Consider the following 13,845-nt stretch of genomic DNA (forward strand, 5'->3'; position numbering starts at 1 on the left):
TTTTATGGTTCCTTTATGTCATTTTTTGAGCTTGACTGTAACGAACACGACTAACACACAGTATCAGATTTGGATCGGGTTCGTCGGACCGATACCTGATCCATTTAAAAACATCAGTATCGGAGCCGATACTGAGCCAGGTATCGGATCGGTGCATCCCTATTACTTGATTAATGTAACAAATAATTAACCCAAAATAAATATTCAAAACTTGTCTCATTAATATTTCAATATTTTATTAAATCATCTTCTCTTAAACACAAACAAATGTACAAGAAACAAAGTGTGCACTGCAGGGCATTATTCTGCAACAAAAAACAGTGTTACTATGAATGCAAACTTTAATACAGTGAAAAAGACACTCTATTAGCATAACATAAATATATATAAATAAATAAAAATTTCCAACATTCTTTTGAATGTCCATGTACTAAAATAAAATATTTGATGCCATGAGTGTACCTTCATTTACTATTACTATTATTTTGAATGGCCATGGAAAATGAAGCAATGTGATAACAATTTTACCTGGTCGCAAAAAGTAGTCTGTTAATTTACCTGATGAACTTTCACCTTTTGCTGACGCTTCGCAGAGCTAATGTGTGCTTCTAAATCACTTGCACCTTTATTAGCAACTGACACATAAGTGCCAGCTTTACATGTCATACATTCTGCTTCCCACGGATCTTGACCTGGACGAAAGCATGGGAATTTTTTTGCAAATCTTCTGTAAATTTGCACTTTCGTTTGGGCATTGTTTCCACTCAGCTGTCATTTGCTGCTACTGTCAAGCAACTGTTTGATGCACAACAGCGCTTCGCGCGTTCGCGGAGAGATTGACAGGCAGGAATTTGGCCAATAGTTGCTGCAAGCCTCTTCTAATTGACCAACTGGTGTGCGAGAAGGCGGGACTTACAAAGAGGGGTTAAAGCAATGCAAATATGCGTGCGCACACAATGAAGTATTAGACCAGATGCACATCATAATGCAACTAAAGCCGAATCCCGGACATTTTCGCAAATTTCGAAATCCCAGCTGGACGCTTTTTTAAGGTCCGAAAAAGAGGACATGTCCGGGAAAAAGAGGACGTATGGTCACCCTACGTTAGCAGCGGTGCAGAAATTACTTTTAACATGGGGGCGATGAGGAAACATTTAGAAAATCAATTTAAAGTGACTACTACTAACAGAAACACGTGTTGTAATACTAATATGTCATGCTTGGGTGGGTAAACAGGATTTACGGTGCTGCCTTGCTGTCATCTTGACAAAGCGTTCTGGATGCTTTCGCTTAGTGTTCGTTCATGGCGGTTGTACTGCTGTTATAAACCATTTCCAATTTGCATAGCTTACACAGCACCACATTGTTGGGTCTCTGGCTAAAATACTCCCACGCTTTAGATGACCGTAGGTGAGTTTTTTTTTTAGCTGCAGCTTGATCGTCGGGGGAATCCATACTTAAACCGGGCCCTGCTATTTTAATTACACCATTGCAACGCGCCGACGCATGTTAAGCAAATCGACGTATTTCTGTAATTGATTACGTCGATGAATCATCCCAGCACTAATATTTATATATATATATATATATATATATATATATATATATATATATATATATACCGATCAGCCACAACTTTAAAATCACTTGCCTAATATTGTGTAGGAGGTAGTGATCTCAGTGATTTGGACCGTGGCATGATTGTTGGTGCCAGATGGGCCAGTTCAAGTTTTTCTGTAACTGCTGATCTCCAGGGATTTTCACGCACAACAGTCTCTAGAATTTACTCTGAATGGTGCCAAAAAAATCCAGTGAGTGGCAATTCTGTGGACGGAAATGCCTTGTTGATGAGAGAAGTGAACAGAGAATGGCCAGGCTGGTTCAAACTGACAAAGTCTACGGTAACTCAGATAACCGCTCTGTAAAATTGTGGTGAGAAGAATAGCATCTCAGAATGCTATTTTGAGATGCGGGTTGGCGCTGTTTTGGCGGCAAGAGGGGAACCTACACAATATTAGGCAGGTGGTTTTAATGTTGTGGCTGATTGGTGTGTGTGTGTGTGTGTGTGTGTGTGTGTATATATATATATACACACACACACACTGGCGGCCAAAAGTTTGGAATAATGTACAGATTTTGCTGTTTCTGAAGGAAATTGGTAACCTTCGACCAGAATTTCTGGATCTTGACACACCACCAAAAAACATGGGCCATGTCTCCATCCTCCGATTGGCATTTCCAGCAGGTGGGTGTGTCTTTAAGACCAAGCCTATACAATCTAGAGGGGGTCCAATAGAATCAATGCAAAATCCCGAACTGCATAAGGCGCACCCCTGCGTCTCTAGATGCAGACCTGACATTTTTTAGAATCCTAGCCCACACTCCCTCCTCCAATACCAAGTTTAAATCTTTCTCCCATACTCTCTTAAGAGAGGTTAAAGCTCCGTCCCCCAAACTCTGAATTAACAGGGAGTAATACACTGATGCCTCGTGACCTGTTCCAAAAGCAGTAATCACCCCCCTAGAGTATCTGCTGCTTTAGGGGGGTGTGTGCTACTCCCAAAGACAGTACAAAGCAGGTGGCGCAGTTGTAAATACCTATAAAACTGAGATCTGGAGATCCCAAAAAGTTGAACCAAATTTTGAAAGGATCTCAACACTCCATTCTCATATAAGTCACCGAGTGTAGTAACCCCCCTCCCAATCCACTCCGACCAGCAGAAAGGGGACTTATTAATACATAATTTTGGGTTCAGCCATATGCTCGAGGCAACATTTTAAATAAATGTCCGAATTAAACACTCTGGACACTTTTGTCCATACCGAGTGCAAATGCGAGATAACAGGGAGTAACTTCTCCGGTTAGTTTGATAGAAAGGCTTTGTAATATCAAAATAGGGGCAAGAACTTCCTGTTCAATACAAAACCAGAGAGGGTCTCTCTCAGTTGGAAGCGACCAATGAGCCAAATGGCTGAGACCGAATGCATAATAATAAAACAAAATCTTGGGTAGGCCTAGCCCACCTTTGTCAATCAGCCTATGCAGCTCACTGAAATGTATTCTGGGACATTTACCATTCCAAATGAAGGACTTCGCTATGCTATCAAATTGCAAATTGACATCTACAGGGAGAGACACTAGCAGGTAGTTGAATTTTGGAATAAAATTCATTTTAATAACATTAACCTTCCCAATCTTCGATAAATGTAATGAAGCCCACATCGCTCAAACCTTTTTATTAAAGGGTCAAAATTAACTGTAACTAAATCAGACAAATTTGCTGGGAATAAAATACTCAAATACTTAATGCCCTGTTTGGGCCACTGAAAGGAGCCCGGCTGAAAAGCCATTACCGGGCAGTACGCTGTCAGAGCCAAAGCTTTGGATTTAGACCAATTAACTCTGTATCCTGAGAATTTAGAAAAGGAATTAATAATTCTGTGGAGGCAAAACATAGATCTAGTAGGGTCGGAGACGAATAATAAAATATCATCTGCGTAAAGCAAAAGCTTATGCACCGCACCACACCTCCCGCCATCACCCCTGGAAAATCATCCTCCTTTCTTATTGCGGCTGCTAATGGTTCCAGGGCCTTTTTTTTACTCTATCCAGAGTAAAATAATCTGAAATTAATCCATTTGTTTGTACCGCCGCTACCGGGTGTCTATAAAGTAACTTAATGCATCCAATAAACGTATTCCCCAAACCCGTATATTTCCAAAATCATTAAGATAATCCCATTCTACCATACTAGACTATGTTTCTAATTGAGCAATCAACAACAGATGAAATGAGGAATTTAGATATAAAAATAAATAATCTATTCTAGAATAAATCTTATGGATTGATGGAATTTTTTTATAATCCATACCAGATGGGTTCAAAAGTCTCCAAATACCTGTAAGACCAAGATTTTTACACATCCTGTGAAGTGTCAATGTTGCTCTAGGGGGCTTACACACTTCTGCTTCACTATGATCAAGGACTGAATCCATCAAAAGATTAAAGTCTCCTCCCAATATTATATCATGAGGGGTGCCAGTGGTTTGCAACATACCTACAAGATCTTTTAATAAGCTCTGATCATCAACGTTAGGTGCGTAAATATTAGCCAAAATAAGACCTTGCTCCTGAATAGGACTCTTCCTATTTTATCTTTAATCTGTTTGAGATATTTGAATTGTAGATGCTTACTTATCAGTGTATGACTCACCTGCTCTTACTTGAGCCAGCACTGATGAAAACATGTCCACCCTATATCTTCCCAAATTTTTCAGCTTCTAACCTGAGCTCCTGAGTTCACACCCTCAGATCTTTTTGGGTGATTCATGAAAAAGTTAAAAAAAATCATTTGGGAACGACTCTCATGCGGGGTTTATTGTTGCGTGCAGTGCAGCGAGCTCATCACAACAGAATGGGTGAAAAGCGGCTCGAGACACACTGGTGGTGCACGCTCAAAAGATGTACTCAATTTTAGTCGCAGTCTGGAGCCCTGCTTATGCAACATCACATTATTTATTTCCATCCAGAGTTGCATACATTTTTGGCCAAGATCTTATATTGATGACGGGAGAGTCGAACCACTCCTTTAAGTCTTCTCCAGCACATCCCATAGACTTTCAGTGGGGTTAAAGTCAGGACTCTGTGGTGGCATGTGTGAAAATGATTCCTCATGCTCCCTGAACCACTCTCATAATTTGAGCCTGATGAATCTTGGCATTTTTGTCCTGGAATATGCCTGTGCTGTCAGGGAAGAAAAAATCCACTGATGGGATAACCTGGTCATTCAGTACATTCAGGTAGTCAGCTGACATCATTTTATTGCCGCATAACGTTGCTGAGCCTAGACCTGACCAATTGAAGCAACCCCAGATCATAACACTGCCTCCAGAGTCTTGTACAGTGGGCACTATACATGACGGGTATATCGCTTCATGTGCTTCTCTTCTAACCCTGATGAGCCCATCGCTTTGGAATAGGGTAAGTCTGGACTCATCAGACCACATGACCTTTTTCCATTGATCCACAGTCCAATCTTTATGCTCCCTAGCAAATTGAATTTGTTTTTTCTGATTAGCCTCACTAACAAGTGGCTTTCTTGTGGCCACACAGCTGTTAAGTCCCAATCCTGTAAGTTCTCATTGCATTGTGCCTGTGGAAATGCTCTTACTTACACTATTAAAAATAGCCTTGTTCTACTGGCATTTTTTTTTAATGATGTGACTTCAAGCGGTTTAGTGATCTCTGATCACGATCATTCAAGATTTTTTCAGACCACATTTCTTCTGCGAAGCTGATGGTTCACGACTATCCTCACTGGTTTTTAATAATGCGTTGGACAGTTCTTAACCCAATTCCAGTGATTTCAGCAATCTCCTTAGGTGTTTTCTTAGCTTGATGCAGGCCAATAATTTGCCCCTTCTGAAACACAGTAACATCTTTTCCACAATCATGGGATCCATCTTCCAACATGGTTGTTTAAGAAATGAGAAGCTACACACTGCATCAGTTAGGGTTAAAAGAATTGTTGCCAGCTGAAACATAAATCACTGCAATAATGATCCAGTCATAGGCTCTTAAGTATCTGCTTATTTAAATCCAAATGGCATTTTTTTTTTTTTTTTTTTTTGGCCAGGCAGTGTATCATAAATGCATAAATAATGTATTATATACATTAATATTTAATAAATGCATGTTAATATATGTTAGCTAGATTTTTTTTTTCAGGGATTGCACTTAGTTGTAAGTACTCAAGAGCATTTAAAGGGTTAGTTCACCCAAAAAAGAAAATTCTCATCATTTACTCACCCTCATGCCATCTAAGATGTGTGACTTTCTTTCATCTGCTGAATACAAATATTTTTGAAGAATATCTCAGCTCTGAAGGTCCTTACAATGCAAGTGAATGGGTGCCAAAATATTGAAGCTCCAAAATCCACATAAGGGCAACATAAAAGTACTCCAGATGACTCTGGTGGTTAAATCCATATCTTCTTAAGCGATATGATAGGTGTGGGTGAGAAACATATCAATATTTGAGTCTTTTTATTAAAATCTTTTATAAATTCTCCTCCCTGCTCAATCTCCACTTTAAAATTTACTTTCACATTCTTCTTTTACTCTTTTTGGTGATTCACATGCTTTGTGCATATCACCCCCTACTGGGTAGGGAGAAGAATTTATGATAAAAAAATTACTTAAATATTGATCTGTTTCTCACCCACACCTATCATATCATGTCCGAACACATGGATTTAACCTCTGGAGTCATATGGATTACTTTTATGCTCCCTTTATGTGGATTTTCGAGCTTCAAAATTTTGGCACCCATTCAATTGTATGGACCTTCAGAGATGAAATATACTTCTAAAAATCTTAATTTGTGTTGTGTAGAAGAAAGAAAGTCATACACATCTGGGATGCCAGGAGGAGGGTAAATCATGAGAGAATTTAAATATTTAGGTGAATTATCTCTTTAAACGGTATTGAAAACATCCATGTTCTATGTTTATATAAAAGTCCTGAAACATACTCTACACAAGTATACAGACACTAATGCTTGGCCAATGCATTTCAAGCATGTGATCCAATTAAACCTACTTCCACCATGACAGTAGTTGACCTGAAAGAGAAAACTGGCTGTGATGTGCTTTGGAACACAACAATGCATGAATCAAGCTTGCGTTGCTATAAGCATTTGTTTTCACGTACTTGTGTCAAGTATGTTATGAGTTTTCCAAGCTCTGTTATTGCTTAAAAAAAACATTGAATTTAATCTACTTTCCATTTTTGTTTGTGTCACAGTGAAATCACACCAGAGGGCAGAAGAATCACAAAACTTGATCAAATTTTGCTGAATGGCAACAACATCACAATGGTACAATCAATCATTTCATCTGTCTATTTGTAGACCATTAAATCACTTCTCATATCTGCTGACAATCCACAATACATCATACTTTTGAAATTATTTCTACATTTGCCTGGAAATAGATTTCTTGTATGAAAAGTTAAAAAAAGCTGTATTTAAATGTTATTGTTGTGGTAACAATATGAACTGCAATATTAAGAGCTTTTATAGCCTATATCTGAAGCCCAGAAAACATTGCTAAAAGAAACAAATGTCTACAAATAAGTGCAAAAGATAGAAAGTGGAATAGAAACAACAGAAAATAATTAGATGTTTATATGAATGCAAATATAAAAAAATGTAGAATTTCACTTAGAACTTTCTAACCTAGAATTCTTTTTTTTTTTTTTTTTAGGAATTAAAATATGTTGAGTGATCAACAGTGTTCCTGTTAATCAATTTTGATAAATTAGTTCAATAAATTAGATTTATTATTTTAGTCTTCAGCTGCTTCTGGAAAGATCAAGTGTGTGACTGAAGAGTTGTAGAACTCAAAACCTTTCAACAAGCTGCAGCATCCTTTCATCATTTTTACAATATACCTTGTACTTATGTAATTCCATTTGTACAACAGTTCTGGTCATCAAAACTGATTGGTCAAGGAGGGATAAATATATTTGTTAAGATGGTTACGTGGCGGTGACACTAACCACTCCAGGTAGTGAACACCCCAAACTGTGTAAAGTAAAAAAAATTTTTTAAAAACACGGCGACACATGACCGCCGTTGAACATAATGCCACTAGCTTGGATGGGTAATGAAACATTATAAATTGGCCTCTAGTAGCAACACATGACATAGTCAGGAGAGTATAGTACACTGGTTACCACAGCAGTGAAATTCAAGAGTTAATTCCCCTTCACAGTAAGCACCTGTGAAGAGATAGAAGAAACATCCAGGTTATAAAACCTGGCAAAGGTGTTTGAGGAAGTCCAGCCTGCGGCCAGACCGCTGTCCTCTATGAACAAATCTTTAGACCATGCCCAGGAAGAGGCCATTGCCTATTATGGAGTAAGATTTAACTCCAATGGGACACTGCATGTTTTGCGAGTTGTATGCAAGTGCAATGGCATCAACAATCAAAGGGCAAAGTCTTTGTTTGGAAACGGCTGAACCTTTAGAACGGCCCGCGACATAGACAAAGAAGTGATCTGTCAGTCGTATTCGGCTTGTACGAACGGCATATGTGCGCAGTGCCCTTACAGTGTAAAGCATGAATAGCTTTTCTGCCTCATACGAAGCAAATGGAGGAGGGGAGAAAGCTAGGAGGGTGATAACTTTAGCTCTGAAGGGGGCGGTCGCATAGTGAGTGTGTGAAGGCATGAGTTTTTGGAAAAGAGCTCTTTTTCGTGCACGTTTTCGTCCTGTGCAATTGCAGCAGAACGCATAGCTTTTAATGGAACATGACATTCTTTTGGCACAGAGCCAACAACAGTAAAAACAGAAACCTTGCCGAAAATACACTGCTGTTCAAAAGTTTGGGGTCACTTGACTGAAATGTTTCTCATGATCTTAAAACCCTTTTGATATGAAGGTGTATGCTTAAATGTTTGAAATGTGTTTTGTAGACAAAAATATAATTGTGCCACCATATTTATTTCATTAACTAAAATTTTATTTAAAATAAAAAGTTTTTGAAATGGATGACTTGGACCAAATAATAAAGAAAAGCAGCCAATAAGTGCCCAGCATAGATGGGAACTCCTTTAATCCTGTTTTAAATGCATCCCAGTGTGATACCCCAAGAAGTTGGTTGAGAAAATGCCAAGAGTTTTCTGCAAAGAAGTTTCTGCAAATTCTAAGCAAAGGGTGGCTACTTTTGAAGATGCTAAAATATAACTTTTTTTATTTATTTGGGATTTTTTAGTCACAACATAATTCCCATAATTCAATTTCTGTTATTCCATAGTTTTGATGACTTCACTATTATTCTAAAATGTGAAGAAAAAATAATAAAGAATGAGTAAGTGACCCCAAACTTTTGAACGGCAATGTATCTTGTTGCTACCGGTGGAGACAAAGGGAACTCCGCAGGGACACGGCGAGGTGGTCTGAGGTTTCTTGACATCCAGAGCGAACAGATCTATGGGATCTGGTCCCAGCTTCTTGCTGATGACATTATAAGCACTTCTTTGCTTTGGCAGGAGGATTTCCGCTGGGGCGAGGGTCTTCAGGAGCATGATCTTGCACCTTGGCCGATGCCGCTGGGACCTCACCGGAGGCTGTCTTGTCTCCGTTGTCTTTTTGCATCAGGCCCTGCGGAGACACCAGAATGTCAAGAAACACAGCTTTGTCTTTGTCACGTATCTTTGCCAAATTAGGCCAGAGATGACGCTCAGCAGACACCAGGCAACCCATCAACCTGCCGATGGCTTGGGCAGTGATTTTGGTAGCCCGAAGCGCAATGTCAGTGTCACCCGAGGTCTGACTTTAAGCTTCTCGACTGTCTGTGCGAGGACATGAACAGCTCGGTTTCAGAGACTAACAAAGATTTTCCTCTCCTCTGAGAGAAATACCGGTGAGCTCATCGACCAACTGAGTCCAGGCCTCACCTTCAGACACCGCAATGGACATGACGTCCCTGTTTTTGGTTTAACCGGGGAATGTGATGGAGCCCTGCGCACTGATAGTGGGACATAGATCATCACGGGCGTACTCCACAGGCGAAGATGCTGGAGGGGAGATGAGGTGCGCAAAGCTTGCGCTGGCAATAATTCCTCCTTGCACGACTCCCTTGTTTGGTCCCTTGGGAGCCACAGAAGGAGTATGGTGGGAGGGGACCGGCTTCGCCCCTCAGAAATAGGAGACCCGAGAGCGCACTGTCTTGAGTCTCATGTGTTCGCAGTGAACACAGTCGGACTCACTGAGTGCCGCTAACGATTGAGCTTGGCCCAGGAAGAAAAAACAGCGCTTGTGCCTGTCAGACAGGGGGATGAACCATTCGCAGGGTGGGAAACATTTGCAAAATGATATCTTGAAAAAAACACTAAGCAAACGGATCTTTTATGCTTTTGTACGGTAGACACACACACAAACCTTATAAATTCAGTAGTGTTTATGAAGACGCTATAATAATTAAAAGGATATGCTTTCTTTGGAGCTCAACAGGCTGTAGATCAAATCCACTCTCTGGTGAAGCAGTGAAACTGCGACACAAGTTTTGTCCATTTGCTGACACACAGGAGAAGAAATAAATCCACACTCTGTCGTTCTGTGCAGTCTAACGGCAAAGTGTCAATGTAGGATGATCGCCGGAGCACCACAGGGAAATAGACAAACGATCCTCTCGCTGTGAGGTGTGCAAATTTCGTGGCGATTGAATCCCTGAAGGAGAAAATTCTGACGAGATAGCACCGTGTTCACCTGTATATACACTTTGTGCGAAGGAGGTGGGGCACAAAACGCTACCTGCTGATTTAAATTGCCGTGATTCTAAAGGGCTTCAAAGATCGGTTATCCCTGCGGAGATTATCAGCAACTGACACAGTGTCCAGGTGACCAACTTGAAAGGAAACTGTTGTATAAAAGCAACATAACACAAGCAAGATTGCTGTTGGTCTAAATATTATATTGCTTATGTTGCAACCAGTAGAGCAATACATAGTAATAAACAGCAATACTGACCAAAATTTGACTGAAATATATTTTAATATAAATGAAATAGCAGTTTTATTCGGTAAATGTGTTTCCATCATAGTTTATGCGCGTTTCTTCTTATCGAATAAAACATTTAACCACCTCAAGGGAGCGTTTAATTTATACACATTTTGGAGATTTCATTAGTTTCTTGGTGTTTACATGCAGCCGTTTTGATGAGATATCCCAAAATGTGCATACAAATGCACGGATGGAAACCCAGCTATAGATTATAGGAGCGATCAAATATTCCCAACCTTTCTGCTGAGGAAATAATTGTGAGCATCTAAACTACTATACAGTTTCATCGCCTCTCACGTAGACGCTCAGTATCAACAACATGTCTTGATAAGTCACTTCAGGTAAACCTGGGGTCCCCAAACTATGGCCCGTGGGATGAATACGGCCCACTGAAATGTTTTGACCGGCCCACGGAACCATGCCTGTCACGCATTTTGACTGGCCCGCACTGGAACTGCGAGACTGCTTTGATGGCTTTTACGCCGCTAAGACTGACTATAGCATTCATGACCGAACTGAATGTACTGGAACACTTGTTTGCAAACGAAATGCATAAATCAGTCATCTCATTCGTGAGTGAGGTTATGCTGACTGGCTGATTGATTTGTCAATTTGTCAATCATGACGACAAGGTATACATCCTTGAAAGCCAATTTATTGTACGTGATTATGGATTGATCTTAACGGCATATAGAGCCAATGCTGCAAACATGACACTTCCAGGAGTGCCAACACAAATATCTCGTAATGCACATCGACATGTGAATGCAGAACAAATTAATGGCCACTGTTTGTGATTATCGCGGTAGCCATCCGTTTATTTATTAAAGTTGCTTTTCCACACCATTCAAAATAATATATGGCAGTCATGGAATTAGCCCATAATACAAAAAACATATTTCTGTGCACAAAGTAAATACACAATACTAGGAGAGAAGCATCAGTGGGCTTTTCTGGAACACTAACATATAGCCCAATTCTATTAAATTATTGTTTAGCTTTTGAAAAAATGCCGGCAAAATTCCCTGTATTGAATTAAATAAATTAGCCCACCAAATGAATAAAGCATTAAATAAAATTATTAATTACCAAATGAAAAAAATAATATTTTTCGAACTATATATGCTTTTTCTTTACACAAACTTAAATTAGCCTTAACCTGTTCTGTAGACGAAAACATTCGGCTGAATGACATTCTCAGTGTTCTAGACTTTTTTTTAGGACTATGAACTATCAGAACTGTTTGTCCAATGCTGAGTTCACTTTCAGAAAACGAGCTTTTGAACATTTTAAATCTTTTAAATCTAACCCTTTTTACCTCTGATCGCATTTGCTGAGCTTCTTCAGAAAATGTAAATTGCATTATGATGCTAAAATGTATTTTAGATGATAATCAAGTTCAGTTGGTCGTTAAAATTTGCTGGACAAATATGCGGGACATAATGCAGTTGTGATGGCAATGCTTTAGATTATTGTTCAAAATAGCCTATTGAATATCAGGAATGTATCATATGTAAACCCTGATTTTACACCGCATCAATTTTTCTTTAATAGCTGTGCACACAGCATATACACATCGATGGACTGAAAGTTTCCTCCACTAGTTGGTGCAGGTTGCCAGCTTGAACAGAGCCATGATGATTCACTTTCGGGTCGGAACCGGTGGCAACCTGCGATAGGCGCAACATCTGGACCAATATTACAGTCCTAGCAGAAGGGCAACTGCTCCCTTTTGATTGAAATTCCTCATTATCTAATTGCATTTATTTGTGAAATTAAAATGACAATAAGCTGTCTAATTTCAATGAATTGTCTCAATACTCTTCCCATTTTACCAAAACTTCGGAGGGAAAAAAATTAGGGACATCTGAGAGGCGAAACGTGCAAAATTAGCAATAAACACACATTTCTGTATGGAAACGGCTTAAGGGCAGATTTCTTTTGCGATAAACCAAAACTTATGCGACAAAGTGTTTTTTAGGCATGACGTCATCACGCACACCATTTTTATTGATAAAAGGCCATTTGAATGGAAACAGGCAGGAGACGGCAAATTTTGCAAAAAAAATTTACGCATTTTCACTTAGTCGATAACAAAATAGCACGAAAAGTGGATGGAAACTAGGCTATTGACTCAAACTATGGCACGAGTTGGAGGGTGGGGGGGCAATCTGTTTGTTGGATCAACAGCAGACGGGGCTTTATTCAGAAAGCTGTTTGAAAACAATGTATATTTTTTTCTGTTATTTTCAATTTTGTTCAGTGGCACTGGTTACACACATCAGCTTTAACGCTGCCATTCATGCAAGTTGCACCACAAGGATGGGGCAATAAATTGGCACCTTAACATCATGCCTAAATTGTAAATATTGTGGCATAAACAGTTGGTCGCCATTTTAATATTTCGCATAGTGTGACCCATTTTGAACCATGTAACATAAATCCAAGAGGTTTTACTTTTGGAATGTATATTTACTTTCAAACACACCAAAATGAAATTGCAGAAGCATGAAGCTTTGTCATAACTAGTTAGCGCAAATCAACATTTCATGTCACTTGTTGTATATGGAGTTCTATTATTTTTTCATATTCCTGTTGAAGCAACACAATGAAGCTGTTTCGCTCATGTTTGATGTTTCTGCTCTGTTGCAGTTGATTCCAGGAGGAGAAGGACCAGAAGTCTAAAAAAAAAAAAACACCTTCCACATAATAAAAATAACATTTATGTTCATGTTCCATGTCATGGAAGACTTCTGTGAAATGAGTTCTTGTTTTCAGTTTATTTTCATTTGATGATGTTAATTTTTTGAGAGGCTTTCACATTAGTGCTTTTATTCTTTATTAATTAATCCAAAATGTTTTTGTAAACATTTGCTCATTACAATAAAACTAGATGACAGGTTCTGTTATGGAATTCATTTAAAATCATTGTTTTTGAAACACTGATGCTGAAATTTTGGATATTTTGTGAACGTCCCCATTAAAGGAATAGTTCACTCAAAAATGTTATCCCAGATGTGTATGACTTTTTTTTTCTTCTGCTGAACACAAAGATTTTTAGAAGAATATCTCTAGCTATTTTGATCCATACAATGCAAGTGAATGGGTACCAACATTTTTAAGCTCCAAAAAGTACAAAGGAAGCACAAAAGTAATCCATAAGACTCCAGTGGTTAAATCCATGTCTTCTGAAATGATATTATAGGTGAGGATGAGAAACAGATCAATATTTAAGTCCTTTTTACTATCAATCTCCACTTTCAAACAGCCCTCCTAA

General features: G+C 39.0%; 1 protein-coding gene across 3 annotated transcripts in view; it reads left to right on the forward strand.

Annotated features, from left to right (window-relative positions):
- LOC127427157 (U6 snRNA-associated Sm-like protein LSm5) overlaps nucleotides 1-13,470 on the forward strand; it is a 298,822-nt gene extending 285,352 nt beyond the window's left edge. For all 3 annotated transcript variants that reach the window (XM_051674592.1, XM_051674590.1, XM_051674591.1), the window contains 2 exons: nucleotides 6,806-6,878; nucleotides 13,221-13,470. In XM_051674592.1, coding sequence (XP_051530552.1) covers nucleotides 6,806-6,878; nucleotides 13,221-13,253 — 106 coding nt within the window. In that variant the 3' untranslated portion in view covers nucleotides 13,254-13,470. The remainder of the gene's footprint in view (nucleotides 1-6,805; nucleotides 6,879-13,220) is intronic.
- Nucleotides 13,471-13,845: the final 375 nt, after the last annotated feature.

The sequence above is a fragment of the Myxocyprinus asiaticus genome, chromosome 36 (assembly GCF_019703515.2).
Source record: "Myxocyprinus asiaticus isolate MX2 ecotype Aquarium Trade chromosome 36, UBuf_Myxa_2, whole genome shotgun sequence".
Lineage (NCBI taxonomy): Eukaryota > Metazoa > Chordata > Actinopteri > Cypriniformes > Catostomidae > Myxocyprinus > Myxocyprinus asiaticus.